Source organism: Notolabrus celidotus, chromosome 2 (assembly GCF_009762535.1).
Source record: "Notolabrus celidotus isolate fNotCel1 chromosome 2, fNotCel1.pri, whole genome shotgun sequence".
Taxonomy (NCBI): domain Eukaryota; kingdom Metazoa; phylum Chordata; class Actinopteri; order Labriformes; family Labridae; genus Notolabrus; species Notolabrus celidotus.
Window position 1 is genome coordinate 33,343,830 of NC_048273.1, and position 21,066 is coordinate 33,364,895.

General features: G+C 38.2%; 2 protein-coding genes across 2 annotated transcripts in view; both read left to right on the forward strand.

The window, feature by feature from the left end:
• The window catches only part of LOC117826628 (inactive N-acetylated-alpha-linked acidic dipeptidase-like protein 2), a 367,684-nt gene extending 366,509 nt beyond the window's left edge, over nt 1-1,175 (forward strand). The window contains exon 15 of the mRNA XM_034702819.1: nt 289-1,175. Coding sequence (XP_034558710.1) covers nt 289-535 — 247 coding nt within the window. The 3' untranslated portion in view covers nt 536-1,175. The remainder of the gene's footprint in view (nt 1-288) is intronic.
• Nucleotides 1,176-10,216: 9,041 nt separating this feature from the next.
• Nucleotides 10,217-21,066, forward strand: part of si:ch211-51h4.2 — a 99,682-nt gene continuing 88,832 nt past the window's right edge. Inside the window, exons 1-2 of the mRNA XM_034702909.1 lie at nt 10,217-10,465; nt 19,023-19,064. Of these exons, the coding sequence (XP_034558800.1) occupies nt 10,315-10,465; nt 19,023-19,064 (193 nt within the window). The 5' untranslated portion in view covers nt 10,217-10,314. The remainder of the gene's footprint in view (nt 10,466-19,022; nt 19,065-21,066) is intronic.

Genomic DNA, 21,066 nt, shown 5'->3' on the forward strand with positions numbered 1-21,066 from the left:
GTTTATAAATCAGTTCCACCTGAGGGCCTGAAGATAACGGCCATTCAGTGTTGGAGATGGGTATTGTCCATTTAGGGCAGAAACTTCTGAATCTTTTCATGATATTGTGTACCGTTGGTGATGAAATCCCCTACCACAAAAATTAGTTTATATTTTTCATAAAACATTTAAAACATTTAGTTTCAACATTTTGCTTTGTTTTCTATCCACCATTTTTAATTAAATATAGGCTTTACATCATCTAAACAGTTTGTTAATCCTCTCTTCTCTCTTTCTCTCTCCCTACAGGAACTTGTTATACAGCCTCCCTGGAAAGACACCACAGTTTTCCATCCTCAGGTTCTCCCAGGAAGCTGTCTTGCATTGCAATGTCACCAACAGAGCAGTCAAACACAACTCTGCAGATAAGGAAGTACTCTGCCACAGCACCATGAACCAGTCCTTGTCCCTTATCCTCAGGGCCATCCGCTCAGCTGAGAGGCTGGTGTGTTTTGGCTTGGACTTGTTTGAAAATTACCCAAGTGATGCAAAATGATCCTGGCTGAAGCTCAAACGCATTCAAGAGCAAAAAAGTGCCCTGACATTGGCCCTCCAATTAAACTCCAAAGTCTGAATTTACCCTCAGTCTTGGAAGAAAAACTGAGAATCAGAGATAATGATCACATTTAATGAGTATTGACACTGCTCAACGAGAAAATTATCTAAATTTTAACCCAATATTGTTATTATTCTCCCAGCTTAGTGAATAACTGATATTGGATCAATTGAACTACATGAAGTCCAAAGTAGAAGGAAAAGCTTTAGATTTTCAATATTTGAATTGTTCTGAAATGAAGGGTTGTAAAAAATGTTGATGAATGTATTCAAACTTGTTGCACAAAAGCCTTTAGATATGCAAACAGCACGAAACAATGAGGTAGTTAAAATTGCACTACAACCGATTTCTATGAGAGTAGATGGAAGAAGAGGCATATGGTAATTTTCTTAACATTTTACTTTTGTCTGACCGGACAAGTACAGACTCATGATAAATATCCTTGAATTGTCTTTGGATAGATTACACATTAGTTTCACCTGCTATTCCTAAAAAATCGAATAAGTTATACACAAGGGCCTCTTAAGGCAATAAGCCATTTTATTACCCAGCAACTCCCTTTAGCTGTTAAAGTACTGTAAGCCATGGCAACGTATGGCTCGGCACTGAGCAATAATAATATTTAGCAACATTATTGATTTTTAAAAAGACCTAGACATTGTAAGACATTTTTTGTAATGAATGGTGTGCTAGCCAGGAACTATTCCAGTTATTTATTTTCTCTTCTTGCAGTGTAATCAACAGAAAACATCATACAGCCAAACAGTTCAAAACATTTTTTGACGTGTTCATAGATGACTGTCAAGAGCATGTTGCAGGAGAACAGTCACAAAACACACTTCAATACTGCAGAGACCTGGGTTCAATACCTGGTTATCAATTTCACTGACTTTGCCTACAGCCCCTAACAATTCACCTCAGGTGAGAAACAGGTGAGGGCCAAACTAGCTTCTCCTGCTCCTCCTTACTGTAAGGTGAAAAGAAACAGAAGGTGTCTCATTGGCCTTTGTAGTAGGGTACATTGGAGGTGTAGACTAGTCGCAGTGACCATTGACTGTGTATAAATATGGATCATGCTTCACTATGTCCTCCTATAATTAAAAAAAGAAGCCAAAATACTGCCGCAAAGATCGCTGACATGTTCTGCTGGTGACATTTTTGGAGCTAAGACCAAGTAGCAACCTCCGGTCCCAAAATATGAAGCCCATGCGGAAGTGTTATAAACTGCAATTCAACGAGCATCCACTTGAGGCCAGCTGCAGAAACACCGGAAACCGCATACACACCCATTCAAAGAAGACGATCTTTGCAGCATTACTAAACATGTTTACAGCCTGGCTCAAAAAACGGCTTTTGTCTACGTAGCTAATTTCTCTATCAGCACACACTGTAAGGGCCGGCTAATTTTTTTGTAAGGCAACAGTAAAGATATTAAGACATCAAGCTATGCCCATTTAAGGACATGACTGACTTGATTGACAGGCGGGAACACATAGCTTTTGACTAGGAGGCTCAAACCCCGCCTCTTTACCTCACACTAATTTTGGTTGAGTTCAACATTTCCAATATGGCTCCCGCTGACGATTTGCTTCAGAACAGCGCTCAGGAACAGATGGGTGACATCACGGATACTACGTCCATTATTTATACAGTCTATGGCTAAGACATAGCGCTGTGGTGACTTGGCTCCTGGAGCAACAGCATTGACATAACACCTCTGCTTCTATTCCAAGAACACATTTAACTTAATGGTAAAACATCAAAGATCCCTCAGGCCAGCTTAGTATACACCACAACAGATTCTTCTGTTTGTATTGGCATGAGAATACTGCAGGAGCAATAGAGCTGCCAATCATGATGTCACATCCCCTGTTTTTGGCATCAAATAACTAATTAAATCACACTTCTCTAAAAAAAAAAAATAAGTCAGCACAGAAGAAGCAGCTGTCATAACAGAAAGCATGTTTGGAACAATGTGGATATTGTATTTTGTTTTATAGTTTGATGTGTGTCCAATGAGGAGGTGGGCTTTATGACCTAAACTGCAGGCAGTCACCAGGAAGAGCTCCAAATGTTTTGGCTTCACTTTTGAGGCATTGTCATGTTGTCCATCTTTTTATACAGTCTATGGCAAATACCCAATGAAGGAGGTAGTAACAAGTTACCCACAACTAAATACAAGGAGGAGAAGCCAGAAAATCTACATTTTTTGACACAAGGACATTGTAACATCAGTAATAGTTGCTGTTACTTGCCTACAAAATTATCTGAGACAAAAGTGTGTCAGTCTGAATCTGCCAGCGCATGAACAAAGCCAAATGCAACTTGGAATTCCAGTCCTGTTTAACATTCATAACTGTCTCACGGAGTAGATTAGATAAAAACACTCAGATGCTTTAGCATAAACAAGTGAAATTAAACTGCAGATTGGCATCACAAAACACAGTCATTCCAGAGGGATGCATTTACAACCATTATGCAGTGTTTGACGATTGCACTCTATTTCCACTTGCTGCTCTTTCCCGTTTTCTCAATGACTCTGCAACACTCTGCAAACTCTTAGTATTTAAAGTGGCGAAAGCCTGTGTTATCTCTCAGCCTCCTCTTTCTCTTTATTCTCATCACACTCTCTCCCTTATGAATGCCACCGTGCAGTAATCTCTCTCATTGTGCAGCAGATTATGCTGTTCATGACAAGAGATTTAGGAGTCTATGGCTGGTGCGCTGGCTTTAATAGCCTACACAGGCCTAAAGAGAGAACTGAGCAATAAATATTTTTATTATTAACTGTTTAATAACCAATTAATACGATGAAATGGCATTAACAAACATTACTTTTGTGAGAAAGCAATAGAGTATGTTGGTTTATGGTTCTCAAGCTGTAACCTAACCAAGTCACTCCAACCAACCAACCAAAGCTGCAGATCACAGAGCAGCAGCTTGAGGAATCCTGACATCTGACAGGAAATAAAATGATTCAACATTTATACAAAAACTGGATTAGGGATTCAGGTTTTCTGTAGTTAGGCATGATGTGTAATAGATCTAGTGTTTGTGAATAAAAATACATAAGTAGAACACTTTTTTTATAATATGAAAAAACAAGATTTCATACCTTAACTTATTTGTAAAACTTTGAATGTGATAGGCTTTTTTAAGGACAATAGAAAGGAGGGATGGGGTAAAGTTTTGCAGCTTTGAATTTCTTAGTGAGTCTGAATTTTGTACAGTTACACGACTTTTGAAATGTTTACTGACATGACCAAGTGGCTGGAAAGATACCAAAAGCAATCTCTGCAATTGCTTCTATAGTTGCTCACATAGTTGAGTTAGTCTAGTGTTTAGTGTTTCCACAGACATGATGATGCACCTTCTTTTTTTTACTTCATCTCAATTTGCTTCGAAGATTTGATACACAACATTTTATAAAGGAAATTTGATGTTGTGTGTAATTGTCCAGTTTGCAACACTGATCTAAGAAAACAATCAAGTCAGGGAACAAAAATAAAAATGTTCTTTGCTTGGTATTATGTGCCTTCCATCAGCAACAGATGTTTTAATTTAAATATGAAATGGTAAACCAAAAAAAAAAAAAGAAACTAATAAAGCCCCAAATTTGTGTTATGGCACTGTTACAACAACAATAAATTACCCAACACTGTTTTATAAAACAACCAGATATGGTTTTGTCTAGATCTAGTAATTGGGATAGTTTGATTTTTTTTTAAGTAGGGGTTGTTTGAGGTACTTGTAATATTAATAGGGGAGAACGGGGTTGGTTGTCACACTTTTTACTGTTTTGATGATTGCTCATCATCAAAACATCTTTCAATAGTCATTCCTGCATTAAATTGAAGCTTAGGGAGTTGGCTTGAAATGTGTATCCCTCTCATTTTCCAACTCATTGTAACAAAGAGGCAAATAACTATCAAAGACACTCCGACACATTGTGACAACCAACCCCATCACGGGGATGGTTGTCACACACGATGGGGTTGGTTGTCACACACTATGGGGTTGGTTGTCACACACTATGGGGTTGGTTGTCACAATGGTATTTTAATGGGAACAATCTTTTAAAAAAGGCAAGAAGGCAGAACTAAATTTGAAAGTTTAATTGCACTGACAAGTGATAGGCCTACATAACTTAATGCATTTTAACATACAATGAGCAAGGAACATGAACAGGAAACACATCTTTAGGCCAGCCTATATAACAACATAAAGAACAAAACAAATAGGCCTAACAATAATGGCCTACTCAACTAGGCTACATGCAGTCACTGTCTACTTTACAGTAATGGCAAATGTAGGGTCTGCGCACTCCAACTCATTTCACCATGAATGATTTTGCCAACATAGGGGTTGGTTGTTACATGTGACAACCAACCCTAAAGAGAATGTGACGACCAACCCCAACTGGAATTTTTTGCTAGCATCAAGGCTAACAGCCATCTAACAACTACTTAGCTAGCTAATAAAAATCTAAACTATAGCTTTCCCCTCACACTTTGTAAGGGCAACACTTGTTTTGTTATAAACCTATCGTTTAAAAGCCTAGAAGAAAAATACTGAGGAGCTGAATATTTACAATTTGACATGAAAAACACAAAAATTCCTCTCAACTCAAGTTCAGCTGTCTTACTCCAGAGAAGACTATGTAGGTGAGCTCTGATCCTAATTCTGGAAATGTCCATACCCCAATTTGAGAGACGAGATATAACGAGTGTGCTAACCAACCCGTGTGACAACCAACCCCGTTCTCCCCTACCCATATGGGATGCTGGTGAGCTCTGCCCCTTTGTCCAGAAGCAGACCAGAGAACTGGCACAGAAGCTAAACTACCAACCACTGCAGTCGGATCCCTTTATTGAGAAAACCAAACCCAAACACTAATGTCAGTGTAAGTGCACACTGTATTTTTTATTTGATTTCCTGTCAGAAAGCCCTTTTCTTTTTGCACTTTACACAGACGCAACACATATTTATCCCTCAACCTGCAGTGTATGAGCTAACCAGGTCTATAATATATGAGTCAGCTTCACTTTAGCCTAATGCATTGACATATTGGGAATTTTGGTATTTTTGCATCTCAGTTTGAGATCTTTTTTAGCAACACATGCTGAACATTATCAGGCTGACTCAGTAATGGCTTTAGGGTAATACACTCACCACCCACAAGTACCTCACACAGCCCCACACAAAAAATCCTTTTAGCACCAAAGTGTGTTAAGGGTACGCACAGATTGATTTTTTTCATGTCAGTTCAAATGTGTTAAAATCAATAGAAAGATTAGATTAATGGAGAATACAAACAACATGACCTTTATGATGTGCTGAACTGGCCTCAGGCTGGTAATGTTTGAAAAGTTCACATATTTAAACAAAGACAAAGTTTAGCTTTATGTTCATTGCGATTGCACCCCTTTAAAGCTCATGATGTTGATAGTAGCAAAACTCTTTGCTAAAAAATGGAATCTTGCTAGCTAGCCAACAGCAATGGAATAACTCAATAACTTGTTGCCAGTCTAGAAAAACAATCAGCCCACAATGTTTTCTGGTGCTTTACATTGCTGTAAAATGTGAGCTAGGTGCTTTAAAATATTGTAAATATTTGAAAAAGGGCAAAGTTATAACACTTGCACATTAACCAAGCAGATCAGTGTATAGATTAAAAAAAGCCATTCACCGTAATAAGCTATTGATATGCCTGATTTCAACATCACCCTACCCAAAAATAATTCCCCATTTGACAGAAAAAGTTGCAGTCCACATATCAGCCATTATTCAAAGACTTTTTTGCACACTGATACAAAAACAAATGTGTGACATGGTATGTCATTTGGTTTAAGAGACTTCTAACATGTTGAGAAGTAATTTTGATTACAGTTGACCTGATTTGTTGTATGAAAAGTCTGCCTCACAGCACGAGTCTTTTACATCTGTTCAGCTATTTGCATGACAAAACATCTGTGCAGAATTTCTGTGCTATGACTTAGTGCTCCTATCTTACACTGTTGTACATAAAGGTTTCAAGTGGTTCCCTTGCTCTTATGATTTTCTTTAACTCTTTTGAAAATGCTTGATTAATAACTAGAGGAAGCATAGATAGAACACGCACAGACTATTTTCCAACAGAGGCCATCTTATTCTGACCTCATTCCCGGGTGGGAAGCTTGAATTGCTAACTGTGTTCTGATGATAGCTAATGGGCTGTCAAAAGTGTTTTTATTCACAATGTCTCTCCAGATTTCTACCATCCCTCGTGGCTGCTTCTCCATTTGGGAACGATGAAATAACTACATCTTGTCCCATTATTGAGGGTTATACGACTCACAGCCTGGAACTTTGCAATAAGTCATGATAATAATTTTTTTAGCATCCCATCTGAGTATGATGTCACAAGATGATGGCCGTTGTGGAAATATGATACCATTTTAACGTCAGTAAAACATAGCATCGCAATTTGCAGTACAAAATGCATCGTTGCACAAGTAGGGCCTACACCCTACCTCTAAAGAGGTCTCAATTCAAAGGGTTAAAAACTACCTGACTTAGTTGGACCGTGTGCTGTTTACTGTGTACAGTATTTATTTATCATTTTAGATGGTTTGGTGAGAGACTGCCCATTGTTCTGACAGACCATAAATCCAAAATCCTGATAGTCTAATACTTGTTGAGGTGGCCAAAAGTTAAAAAAAAAAATTATTTGGCTTGTGTTGACATTGACCACTGATTTTTAATAGGGATGTAACGATACACTGACCTCAAATATAATATTATTCACAATGCTGCGTTCATGGTATATATGTTTTTTTTTCAATTTGAAAGGGAAAAACATTCAAGTTATAGCCTATAAAAAGTGCTGCATTTTTTATTAGAAATATTCCCCATTAATCCTAGGATTTCAATAGTTAATTGCATTTTTTATTTCATGTTGAAGATTATTTTCTTTGTCAATTTTAAACAGTTTTTAAGTTCATATTAACAATGTAAAGCAACTCTTACCAGTGTAGATAATGTTGATTACTCCTGGTTAGCGCAACAGCACTTGCACTTTTCAGGAGTTCCAGTTTGGTTGCGTTCTCTGTTTCATTACAGGCCCTGTATGCATGATACTATTGTTCCAAGCAATGGTAAGACATAGAAGTGTTCATACCATGCCAATCTGAGGACATCCCTTACACTTGACTACAGTGTTCTGAAAGGGACATAATAGCATGCGATAAAAAAAAACATGTTAATTTTGGACCTCTACTGCATCACAATTGACAATAACATTGACAGTCCTAATTATGAATGGATGTGATCCCTTGATTTAGTTATCCTTTTCTAACAATTCTAGAAATATTCATAAATTATAAATACATTTCCTGTTAATTTTAATATTTTGTTTTTTTGTTAATCATTAAGTGATCCCTTTTTATTCTGAGGTTGTGTACTCAGTACTGCTCTATTGAGCTACATTCAAAAGAAATATACTGAAGTTGAATCAAGAGTACTGATCCATCCAATTTTAATTATTTTTCATCTGTCTTGAGGTACCGTTACATCCCTAATGGTCCCATCAGTGTACTGTATGTGTTAGAGTGTATGAGAAAGGCATAGTGTTTTGAATAAGGAGCTAGCCCCTGCCGATTCAGCACCATGGACAGGGCTAGTGAACACAGACTTAACACTGCAGGGTGAGTGTTTTCTTTTCTTCTTTTCTTTCTTTTTTTGTTTTTTTGCAAAGCTCTGTTTCATTCATTTTGGGGACTTTGGGGCTTTCAGAATAAAGGGCTTTTGTTTTCTGGATTGGGGCTGTCATACAAATATGCTCTTGTTCCACTGGGGGATTTCACAGATTGGGTTTTGAATTAATGGCCTTTCAAAACAATGGTATGGCACAGTTAGGATGACCTTATATGCAATGTTAGATCATTTTCTAATAGGATGAAAAAATACTGCAAACTGTTTTGTAAAATTTGCACAAATTTGTGAAGTTGTGAATGTTCTGTGTTGTTACATTTTAAATGAATACTTCGAACCTGTCATCCATCTAGCACTAATGCTAACAGAGAACTCTGTCATTATTTCTTGAATGCACAAAAAATGACTTTTTTAAGGTTTGAAAACATATGGAGAGATGTCACTTTGAAAAAAGCAGATTCTTCTCCCAAAATTGAACAATGTTAATTTTAAATGAGTCATGTAATGATTCATAATGGCCTGATTTCTGTATGCATGACCCATTCCACTTCTGTAGCTTTTACAAAATGTTTTGGCATGTTTCTTTTTCTCTGAACTGTTCCAAGTCTTGTTGAATTTTTAATATAATAAAAATGTTTGAGCGTCTCTCTTTGTTCCTCTTAGTGTCACCCATGAGGAAAGTCCAACGACATAACTTGCCCATCAGAATATATATTTTTGTATTTATTGTATAGATATGGCTTATTAATAGATCATGTTACCACACACACACAAAAAAAAACGTTCTGTGCCTCTAAGATTTTTTTTTCTGCTAAAAAAATTGCTCAAATTTAAACATGAGGGGCAAAGGAAAAAAAGCAATATTGCTTGTTCTGTGGTACTGAATGAGAAAATGCTTTGCAATGAGACCGCCGTACTCTAACTAGATTCAGAGAGTGGTATATGTGATAAAGACTTTGTTTCAGGTACTTGGGCTGATTTCCATTACTTGATATACTGCTAGCGATGGTCTAGAGATCAATACAGTCGTCTAAACAATAACTCATAGTTTGTGTATTGATTTTCTAAGAAAATTATTATTTAACATTATCTGCAAAGTAAATATGGATTATGAGATTAGGTACAGTGCGTAAGTAACTCTAACCTAATTTAGTTAAGTAGCCGTATAAAAATCGGGATAGAAAAATAGTGAAACACTAATATGAAGTTACATTGTTGGTGAAAAATAAGGTCAAACTGATTAACTTTGTGCCTGTTATGAGCCCTGTTACTATAGTTCTTAGTAATTTCTGAGTTCTGTATAGAACATAGTGTGTATATTACACTTAAATAAACTCCACAGCAGCCACAGTGCTGTTCAGGATAGTGAGGGGGGAAGGCGCAGGGGGGTTCCTCTAAAGTCCACTGTCATCTCAACTGTCTTGTTTAACAAGTTCATGCAGAACTTTACTTGAAACAAATATAAACCCTGAATTTCTAACCTTTTGGAGGGTACATATAAAATAAAATAAAAAGAACATGCTCACATTTATTTGTTTGTCCTTTGTAAATAAGGTTTCACTAGTTCCCTGACTTATAGACAACTGTGAACATTATTTGAATGAAATGCTTTGTCAAGCCAAACTTTTCAACGGTTGCTTCTATGGAACTGAAAACTATGAAACAATAAAAGTGTCATCCACTACACTTGAAATGATTGCATGTCTGACAGCTGAACCAACAGAATTAAAATGTTCCTAACAGAAGGTCAAAAATCTACTTTTTTCCTCCCTGTACATTCAAATTCTTCAGCTTTATTAATTCAAACATGTTTAAAATTGTTATTCCTTTTTGTACACAACATGTATTATTCCCATCATCTTTTTTGATCTACTTGTCCTTAGACAAGCTTTTACTGTATGTTGCTTTCCCGCACACACAGAAAGCATCATCGGGAGCGCGCAGCGTCCGGAGAACCGTGCGCGCTCCCGCTGCACCAGAGCGAGGGGCGGGCAGGAGATGGGAGCTGTGGGGAGAAATATATAGTGATGAAAATGATGGCGACCGAGGCGGAGGAGATAAGACACCACACAAGCCCCTGTCCCGTCCCCGACAACAGTCTCAGCACTCTGTCCATCAAAATCACGCGGAAAAACCAGGATAGACACTGGAAGTTGCGCTTTATTTACCTGCAGTGCTGTGAGTACCCGACACACAACACGACGTCTGCAGACAAACACCGGTACAGGCCACACAAGCCCGTTAGACATGAAAGATCACTCTACCGCAACACTGTTTGAGATGACATTCGCTCCCTGACTCACACTAAATGTAAACTGTAGCGTTATTTGAGGACGCATGGCTCCATTGAAGGTGATGATGTGGAGGGGTTGGGGGAGGAGGTGTACCGGGGTATGGTTTCAACGCTCGCGAGGACAAACATGGAGAAACCATGGAAAAAGTATAAATAGATAAGTCAAATAAATATTTATATTTTGCTTAAGACTGTAATAAATGTAGGCTACTGAGCAAAAATGTTATCCCTTGAAATATACAGATTAACAGCTCAACTTGACTTGTTTTTAATGTAGCAAGAGGAGCTAATTACCTCAAATTAACTTTAAATTGCTGTTTCTGAGTACTGTTTCTCAGGTGACTACTTTATAAAGTAGTTTATTGCTGAAGCTTGGACTTTGACCAGTCAAGTTTTTTTAATATAGTTAAAGCTGCTGTTGGTAGGAATGGTGTAAAAAACATTATTTTTTTCTGCTGGGTTTGCAGAAAAGGTCAATACCCATCGGTACTCATCTGTAAGTGAAGTAATTTCAGATTATGGCGAAATCTCTGCATTTTCCAATGCCTATGTATCAAGCAATGTTATTGTCCATTATGACGGACTATTTACAGCTAATCTCCAATTCTCTGTCCTGATTGGTTAAGGGGCAGCCCCTACTACATCCTCTGATTGGTTGTGAGTCAGGCACTATCATGACTGCACACGCCGATCTGTGTTGGGGGGGCTAAGAGGAAATCTGGTTGGGAGGGATAGGGTCGACATTCAAAGTCCCTATCTCTGAACAGATGTTTACTCTGTGAGTAGAATGGTGTGAAAAACGTTACTTTTTTTCTGCTGGGTTTGGAGAAAAGGTCATAATGCCCATTGGTACTCATCTGTAAATTAACTAATTTCAGACTATTGCAAAATTTCAGCGTTTTCCAATGCCTATGCACAAAGCAATGTTATTATTCCCCTCGTTCCCATTATGACGGACCAATCATAGCTAATCTCCAATCCTCCGTCCAGATTGGTCGAGTGGTGGCCCCACTATGTTGCCCTGATTGGCTGGGAAGCCACTACTTCCTCATAGAACGCGCACAACAATCTTCTGTGGGTGGGATTACGACAGCAGAGAGGGGAGGGGTAGTGCTGACATTCGAAATCTCTCTCAGAACTGATGTTTATATCATGACTACCAACAGCAGCTTTAAGCATTAATTTTTCACAATGTTTCATTTTTATTAAAAATCCAACCTACTGTTCTGTCATTAGCTAGCAAGTGGCTTTTGAGGTATTTGAAACCATGCACAGTATAAAACATGAACCAAGCGGCAACCTTCGGTCTCAAAATGAGTCCAATGCAGAAGTGCTAAAAAATGCAGTTCATTGAGGATCCGCTTGAGGCTGGCTCCGGAAGTACTGGAAACCACATACACTCCAATTCAAAAAAGATGATCTTTACAGCAGAAATAAACATGTTTACAGACTGGTACTAAAGATAAGTGTAGTCTGGATAGCTAATTTCTCAATCGATAACACTGTACGGGGGTGATTTTTTTTCGAATGCAATTTGAAAGATATTTAAATTATGAATCTTCCAATCAGAGGCACAGCTGACTTGATTGGCAGGCGGGAACACTGTAGCTGTTTGCTAGGAGGCTCAAACCCCGCCTCTTTACCTCACAATCGCTTGACAGCAGCAATATGGTGGCCGCCGCCGCCGATTGGCTTCAAAACAGCACTTCAGAAACAGATGGGTGACGTCACGGATCCTACATCCATATTTTATACAGTCTATGACATTAACATTGTCTCAGTTTAGTCCCTCATTGGTTTCCTAGATTTTTCATGAAGGCCAATGGCGGTCACCGCGTTGGAAATGCTGATTGCCATTTTTAACTACTCTAGAAACCTTCAGAGAGGTAGACTTAAGGTCACATTTTTCTAATTATGGGTATTTAATTACAAGCTTCAAACACTCACAAAACCAGAGTTAATTGCACTCCAGCAGTGGCTTCATTTTTTAACACTGGAGGTTGTCGCTTGATTTAAATGGGCTCAATAACTGGATCCTCAGTTTTTAAAGAAATGATATGTCACTGACATCATCAAGAATTACGCCATCTCTAAAGCCTTCATCTTACTGATTTAAAAGTGTCTGAAGTTTCATTTATAATCCCTTGCTGAGAAGATGTCACAGAAAGACTAAATAACACCACAGCAAAATCTGAAATAGGCCGACACAACATTAAAGTTAGCATTATGAAGGCTTACCCTTCCATATTACCCCTGCAGTCTTGCTCACACAGGACTCTCTTGCAATGCTTTTGTGCTCTGGAGTGTAAATTCTGTAGCCTGCTTGGAGAGAACTACAGTGTGGTTTGAGAGAATGGAGAAATGGACTGAGTGATTGTTTTCCCTTTGCTCAGTGCTCTCCTGCTGGAGAAACTCTGACCTGCTTGCTCATGAGTAGATTTTCAGGTTTGTCAGTGAGTGAGCAGGAAGTGTCACAGGGGTGTCCCTGAATATGATTGGCTGCAGTGTTAGAGTCCTTCTCTTTTATGATTGGACCGATTGATGAGAGCAGTCAAACATCACTTCCTGCCCCACCACAATATAGATGAAGAGAAAACATGAGTAGCTCCATTATTAAAGGCATTTGCATTGCGTTTTGTATTCAAACAATAAAAATAATAGATAAGGTAAACTTAGAGGTTGTATATGGAAGCACATATGTACTAAAATGAAAAAGCAAATTTGAAAATTAAATTCCATTAACAGAAATGTTTTACATTTTCTAAATATGTGCGCATCATTTGACTCATAAATACAATCAATATTCAATAATCCTATTTGCATTTTAATTTTCATCTTCAACTATGCTAGTTATGTCACACAATTAAAATGAAAAAAAAATAACATTTTCTTTTTAATTTTCAAAATATGCCCCCCTGAATTAGTATAATAATTAAAATGTGAAAGAAGATTTTTGAAAATTCAAATGCATTCACAGAAATGCATTTTAATTTTCAGAATGAATACACATTTTTTGAATCAGAAATAAAATAAAAAGGCAATCCTTCCTTTTTCATTTTAACTTTCATTTTCAAGTTTGGACATTCTTTCAACACAATTGAAATGAAAACAGAAAGGACATTGTTTTTTCGTTTTCAAATCTGCCCCGCTAAATCTGTAACAAAATCCAAACCAACTCTAAAATGAAATTGCGATGTGCACGGCGGTGAGAAGTGACGTCAGACTTCACCTCGTAGACCGACCATTTCTACCTAGGCATCCAGTACGGGAAGCTTGTGGGGTGCTCTTTAACGCTGCTGCGATCTGTCAGAAGAAGAGTCTGTTGTGGCGCTCTTCATGGTCCTTTCCTCAGCTCACTAAACCTTCGGCGAGCTTGGCGTTCTTTGATAGGGAGGAACAGTCAGTCTCAGAAATGTTTCTGAGTTAGGCTCCGTGACCAAGTCAAGCACATCATGGAGACACTGGCTGAATACTCAGCTGTCACAGACACAGATACTAACAAGGATGCACTAACCAACCTGTTATCAGTCAGGGGACGACCAGCCATTAACATCCCCTTCGAATTCATTGAAAATGATTTGTTACATGGCTTTAAAGTGAAGGAGATTGCAGAGCTGTTTGGTGTAAGTGAAGGGGATGTTAAAGGCTGGCCATCCCCTTTCAGGTCCAGACACTGACACAGCGCATCAATAGAGGACTGATAACAGGTTGGTTAGAGCATCCTGGTTAATATCTGTGTCTGTGACAGATGAATATTCAGCCAGATTCTCTGATGTGTTCCACTTGGTCACGGAGCCTAATTCAGGAACATTTCTCTGCTCCACCTGATCAGCCAATTCTAAGACTGACTGTGCCACCCTACCAAAGGACGCCATGCTCGCTGATGGTTTAGTGAGTTATAATAAAAAAGGAAGGATTGCTTTTTCATTTTATTATGGATTAAAAAAATGCATATTCATTCTGAAAATTAAAAAGCATTTCTATGAATGCATTTTAATTTTCGAATTTTCTCTTTAATCCTAATGACGATACTAATTTAGAGGGGCATTTTTTGAAAATGAAAAAGCAAATGTCATTTCCTTTTTATTTTAATTTTAATGCAAATAGGATTATTGAATATTAATTCTAATTATGAGTCAAATAATGCTCACATATTTAGAAAATTAAAAAGCATTTCTGTTATTGCAATTTCATTTTCAAATGTGCTTTTTCATTTTAAATTTTGGTACATACATGCTTCCATAGTTGTGTCCATGCAGGCTGCAGTGCATAGAGACGCTAGAGCAGGACTGCAGCCTGCCTCTGTCACTGGGTTGTTGACAAAGTCACTAGCATGCTAATTTTCATTTTCTAGTCACATCCCATTTACATTTCTCATTTATATGAATATAAGTGAGCATGACACCAAGGGCACTTGTTAAAAAAATAAACAATAGTTTGCTAGCTCAAGTGGAGCTACATTTAATAGAACAAAGCAGAAGCATAATGAATAATCATCCTCATCACAGGGCTCTCATATCCCATCACCCACACTCATGTATTGATAAATAAGTGCACTGAACCCGCCTTATATTCAGGTCAACATGGTTTCTGTTGTGGTTTACTCAGATACATGGAACAGAGTCATCCAGAGTGTTGTCACCTCTGCAAAGCAAGTTACTGTTCTGTTTAAGATTGATGTAGCATGGGCAGGTTGATCACATCTCTCAAACAAACTATGAATTTTGTTATTCATCTTTTTGGAACGACACAATAAATAATTAGACAACATTAGACTAAATAATGGGCCTTCACGGAGTTCTGCAATTTCTCTGCTCAATTGTAGTTATTGATTGAATGCCCCTTTTTCCAATTAGCACCCTCGTGAAGCCAGATAGTAAAGATGGTGAATGTAAGATAATTAAAATGTGAGGCTGGCCAGGCCAAAAAGCATGCTTCTTCTCTATCCATGCTTTGTGCAAGGGCTTTATCTAACAGTACTCTGCATTGTTGATTAATCAGTTATGTATTTTATTGATTTTCCTATAATGTTGTAAATGGAAAATCACATACATAATTCCTCACAGCCCAAATGAAAAAAAATATATTAACAAATCCTCACAGTTAGCAGGGGGAATATGAAATGTTTGTCATTTTTGCTCTAAAGGTGACTTTCAATTTTTAAGACCCTCAACTTCTATCCCTTCATCTATTTAAAAAAAACAAAACTTAATTCATGCATTTTTTTCTTAATATTTGAACCAAGCAGCGACCTTCTGTCTGAAAATATGAAGCCCATGCGGAACTGTTATTAACTGCAGTTCATCAAGCGAGATTATGAGTTTCTCTCATTTAAAGCTAGCCCCTCTGTCTATGTGGCTTTGTCTTTATCTTCTCTCTGTGTCTGAAACACAACTTATGGAGTCATTAAACAACATGCAGCAGTGAGGACACAAACAGTATTTGAATGTTTATGAGGAAATGTCTAATTGCTGACGCCACATGTCCCTGAGTCATCTTCAGAGGGCTGGTGGGAGAGCACAGAGGAGGATTGATAAGAGAATCGTGAAAAACGATCAGGCTGATTTCAAACGGCAGCTTATTTCTAGTGATGATAGGAGGTCTGTGGAGAGCAAGTGATGGATATGAATGCGACAGAAAAGTGACCGGGCTCGTCAACCATCAATATAGTGACAGAGAGACCGCTTCATGATGTTTATAGTCACCCCAATAAATGGTTTCACAGCCGCCTCACCGAGTGTATGAATGGACTTTGTGGAGATATGAGGTGTAAACAGCAAAACCTCTGGATCAATGCAAAAGTCCAAAACAGGATTTTATTTCTGTAGCAGACGTGATGCAAATGCAACACTGACCTTTAAATAACATGCTTTTAATATAAACTAAGCTCTGTGGATTCCACATTTTATTAACAAACTCCATGACAACACCAAAAACAACACTGCATTTGTTTTCCTGGTTTCACACATTAACAGTACAAAACACAGACAGTGTCATTTGTCATGTTTTGTTTCTCCTTGTGTTTCATGCCTCAGTTCCTCCACATGTTTATTCTGTATTAGTTATCTTTTGTCTCCCTTGTGTGTTTAATGATCCATGGCCAGATCTCTATGTCCTCCTTGAACCCTAAGCCCTGAGCACTTCTTGACTTAACTGACGTCACCTGTAAAGGGTTTGAGTGCAGGAGGCTCTTTCTTTTGTATTGTTTAATTCTGTTTTTGTTGTTTTGAGTTTGGGTTACTTTGTAATGTTATTTTTAAAGCTAGGGTTGGTAGTCTCGGAAAACCAGCATGAATTTGAATGTAGCTTTTCCTCATGACTCCATCTAACCCCTCCCCTCCTCCCTCGGAGCTCGTCCAAAACAACCCCCCCCCCCGCTCACATGCACGAGTGCCACTGATTCTCGACCATATGATCGTGACTGATTCAAAACCGGTCCTCACCAAAACATTATCATAGTGAAAGTTAAACACACAAACAAACATGGCTGCTGTTAGTACTCACAACTATCATGCTAGCATTATCCAGTTGTACCGGTGACACTATATCAGGAGAAAAGTTGAATACATATGAAACTGTAACAGCTCTACTGTTTGTTAAACGTGTTCAGTGTAGATGTTCTTAATTCCTACAGTGTTGACGGTCAGTGAAGGCATCAGGAGAGGTGTGGAGTGTGCGAGCGGGAGAGAGGAGAGGAGAAGTTCTTCATTCATTCAAACATTGATTGTTGCTTTGTTGGTTGGCGTGATCACGGCCGACAGTGACCGGTTATTAAAGCTCAACGTGTTCACGAATCGGCTCGTCATCCCTACAGCGTCCGGACGGACGCTACAATAAATATATATTTTCTGTAGGACTTACTGAACGTCATTAATTATTCTGCTTGTTGGTGAGAGCTTTTTAGACTCTGATCCGGACTACAGTCCTGAGCAAAGCACCTCATCAGGTCAGAGGGGACAGGCCCGAGGACGAGCGAGAGGGGCAGTCAATAGAGTCAGGGGAAGTAGAGGCAAGAGACGGGGACTCAGAGGAGTGCACGCCGGGGAAATGTACGCGCAGGAGGAGGGCAGAACGGCAGGACGGGATTTGATTGGTTTAAAATTTGGGGAGCCAAAACACGGTGATTGGTTAGTGTTTTCCCAGGTTTACTCCGGCTGTAGATAGCAGTTTTTTTTCACTCTTTTTTAGGAACACATCATGTAATGATTGCCATCTGGACATTAAGATCATTTTAACCAGTATGACAAAAAGTGTATCTAAATCTGACTACCAACCCCAGCTTTAATTGAATGTACGTTAAAATATAGGAAAAAAAGTTGCAATGCACTTGCAAGAACAGTGGTCTGGAAAGTTGAAATTGTTTTCATGCGATAAAGTAAGAAAAAAAGAAGAAGAAAAAACAAACCAATTTGACGTTCACCTGCAGACTCTGATCTCTGTTTCAATGGCTAAGAAGGCAGTCGCCTTGGAACATCAGCAATTTTTTTGCACCTTTGATCATTAAACTGATCAGTCTGATGAAAGCATCATTCTTCACTGTTACAGGCAGGCTTTCAGAAATATGCATTCATACACATATTTGTTAGAGAACATACCAATTATTGAATACTTGAAACTGGGCTAAATTACAAACCACAACCCAAAAGGACATTATAAAGTTTGCCTCAATTTATTTATTTATGTTTGAGTTTTGGTGTTGATAGAGTATGAAGGCTGTGTAACAGATGGTAACCTCTTATGGTATGCCTTTTGATATTTCAGAGTGGGTTGATATCTGCAGCAGAAGGGGAGAAGCTTCAGAGTAGGATATAAAGGTTGGGTGGTCAAGGTCTTTTGCTGTAATGTTGGATCTGAGCCTCAGGATGATAACAGAGAGGTTGGACATGTTGGTTGTGTTAGAATGAATGATCTTAGATATGATGTGTGCAGTTTTGAGAAATGTTTTTCATCTTCTGCCTGTGAGGAAATTGAAAAAGCAGCTGGAGCAGTAGAGTGGGACCGGTACAGTGAAAGCTCAGCAGAGATATCACAGCTGCTATTAAAGTTACCTGAGTTTTTGCTGCCTGTAATGGTAATATGGGTTTCCTCCACAGCTCAATACGGATGAATCCTATTTTTTAAGGAGTCCTTTACCTGGAAATTGAAGTGCAGGTTGATATATTTTGTAAATTTGTCACTTGCGGCTTATAAATCACTGTACTGACATGAAGACATTTCTAGAATTGCGTGGTACAATCACGTGGCATTGATTTCTCAGGGTAGATTAAATAAGCTGGTGAGATTGCACTCAATTTAACAAAGTACAATTTGACTTTGGTCCACCTTAATAAACCTTTGTCATTTCTGAGCATGAACACATAAAACACTTCACTTTCTCTATAACTGTCAAAGGTTGGCTTTACTTTTTGATTGATCTGACACAGCTCTGTGTTTAATTCCTAGATTTCTTGACTATTGCAACAATACTTGGAACTGGAATCCTAGGTGAGTACTTCTGTTTTTTCAATTTAGATTCAGTCAGCACAAACGTGACATGATCATTACACTTGTAAAAACTACAGTGGATTAGGATACTTGAGTTGCAGAGCTTAAACTTATATTAGGATTAGGGATGTCAATTTTAAGTATTCTATTTGATTGATCCTTGGAAATGGTAATGATCAATTATCAATTAATCAATAACAAAAACATTGATTTTTCTTATGTCAAATACAATGTCAGATATGTTGTTTTTACCCTAAATTATATCTTCCACAGCAACAAAATGCAAATAACTGATGGTATTGAATACAAGTACATGTTTAACACGCTGATTATCAACGATCAGGCTCATAAAAGATATTCTCTGTGGACATACAGTCTTATAAAGTGAAGGCTCAGACTACTAATTGTGTTTTTACTGCAACAAGAGAACTGAAGAGAAAAGTACTTCAGACTCACAGTGTCTAGTTTTCGGCCTACTCATTCTTACTGAGAAAAATGAGCAGATGTACTGGTCAGGTGTCAGCTGGGAGCTCAACAGGGTCTGCTGTGGAAGTTTTTCCTGTTATTGGTGAATAATGAAATAGAGGCTTCTGCCAGCAGACAAGATTTTATTTTCTTTGCAAAGAAAAGGTCAGTCAACACCCGAGCGGTTAGAATGAAGAAAGACCCGGAATATGGGAAAAACCTAAACATGTATACCTGAGGAACTTAGGTATGCTTCACACCCTTTGTGTGCTGCAGGTATCTGCACCAAGACAGGGTTGTGTATTAGGGGGAGGTTTAGGGGGTCTAGACATTGCATTGCATTGTAAAACACAAAACCCCAAATTTGCCATTACAGGTCATAATCAGTACTGCGGCAGAAAAGCCCAGACCGCTCTGATGTTGCTGGTCTGCAAATATAGTGTACTAGCAATTCCCACCAGTTTGTTGGCTTTGTATCTAAAGGTGGAGAAATGTTGTCAACCTTCGTGTCCATGTCACTGTTGGCAGTAGTTGTGTATTGATCCTCTCTTAAAAAGAATGGGCAAGCTAAGCAATAACTTATCACTTATCACAAAGACTAACATAACAAAAATATATGGAAAACATGACTGATAGACATTTAGCTTTGAACTGACAGGACTGATTGTTACTAGTTGGTTTTGTATGACATGATATTTAAGATTAAGGGTGTTTGCTGTCATTTGTGTCACGAGCAAAGAAAGGAGGGGGAGGACCCAGGTGTGGATTCAAATAAAAAAGGATTTGATAAACTTAGATTGAGGTAAAAAAAAAACTTCTTCAAACAACAAAAACTCAAAAAACACAGGGAACACTAGAACGAGAGAAAACACACTGAAGTCCACAGACAAACACACGCCCCAAGCAATTGTGTACAATGAAGTACAATGAACAGGCACAGAAGGGAGGAAACACAGGGTGCATCTCAAAGCTCTAAACGTCCATCCTTGCATCGTTTCCTCGCGTCTTAGTCCCGCCCACCAGAGATGTGAGGAAATGAAACCAGAGGAGAGTGGAAATTTGTATTTAGAGAAATGAGACGTCCTCACACCTCCTCGGTTTGTGATGGCGGCTTTAACAGCTGTTTGTGTCTGCACACATGTTCACTGTAATAACTCTGATAAATATAAACAGTAACAGAGCTCTGTCTCTGTGTTTACATGTTTAACAAACACCTGCACATGAAGAGAATCAGCTCTCTGTTTATTCTGTCCTGAAGCATCACGGATCGATTCATCGGTAAAATGCCTCATTATTAAATTATTTATTACTTCAAGGGAAAATAGAAACCATGCAACTCTTTTCAAACCCCGTGCTCATTAATGATTAGCCTTATATTAAACTTTATTAACCTGACAGGAAATATAACAAGTGATTTTACTAACAGACAAACTTTACTGCCAGACTTCTCTTCATGAAGAAAACGAGAACAAACAGGGAAACTAACAGGAGAAATAATTGATCATTAATATATATTCTATCAATGATGTTAGACTCT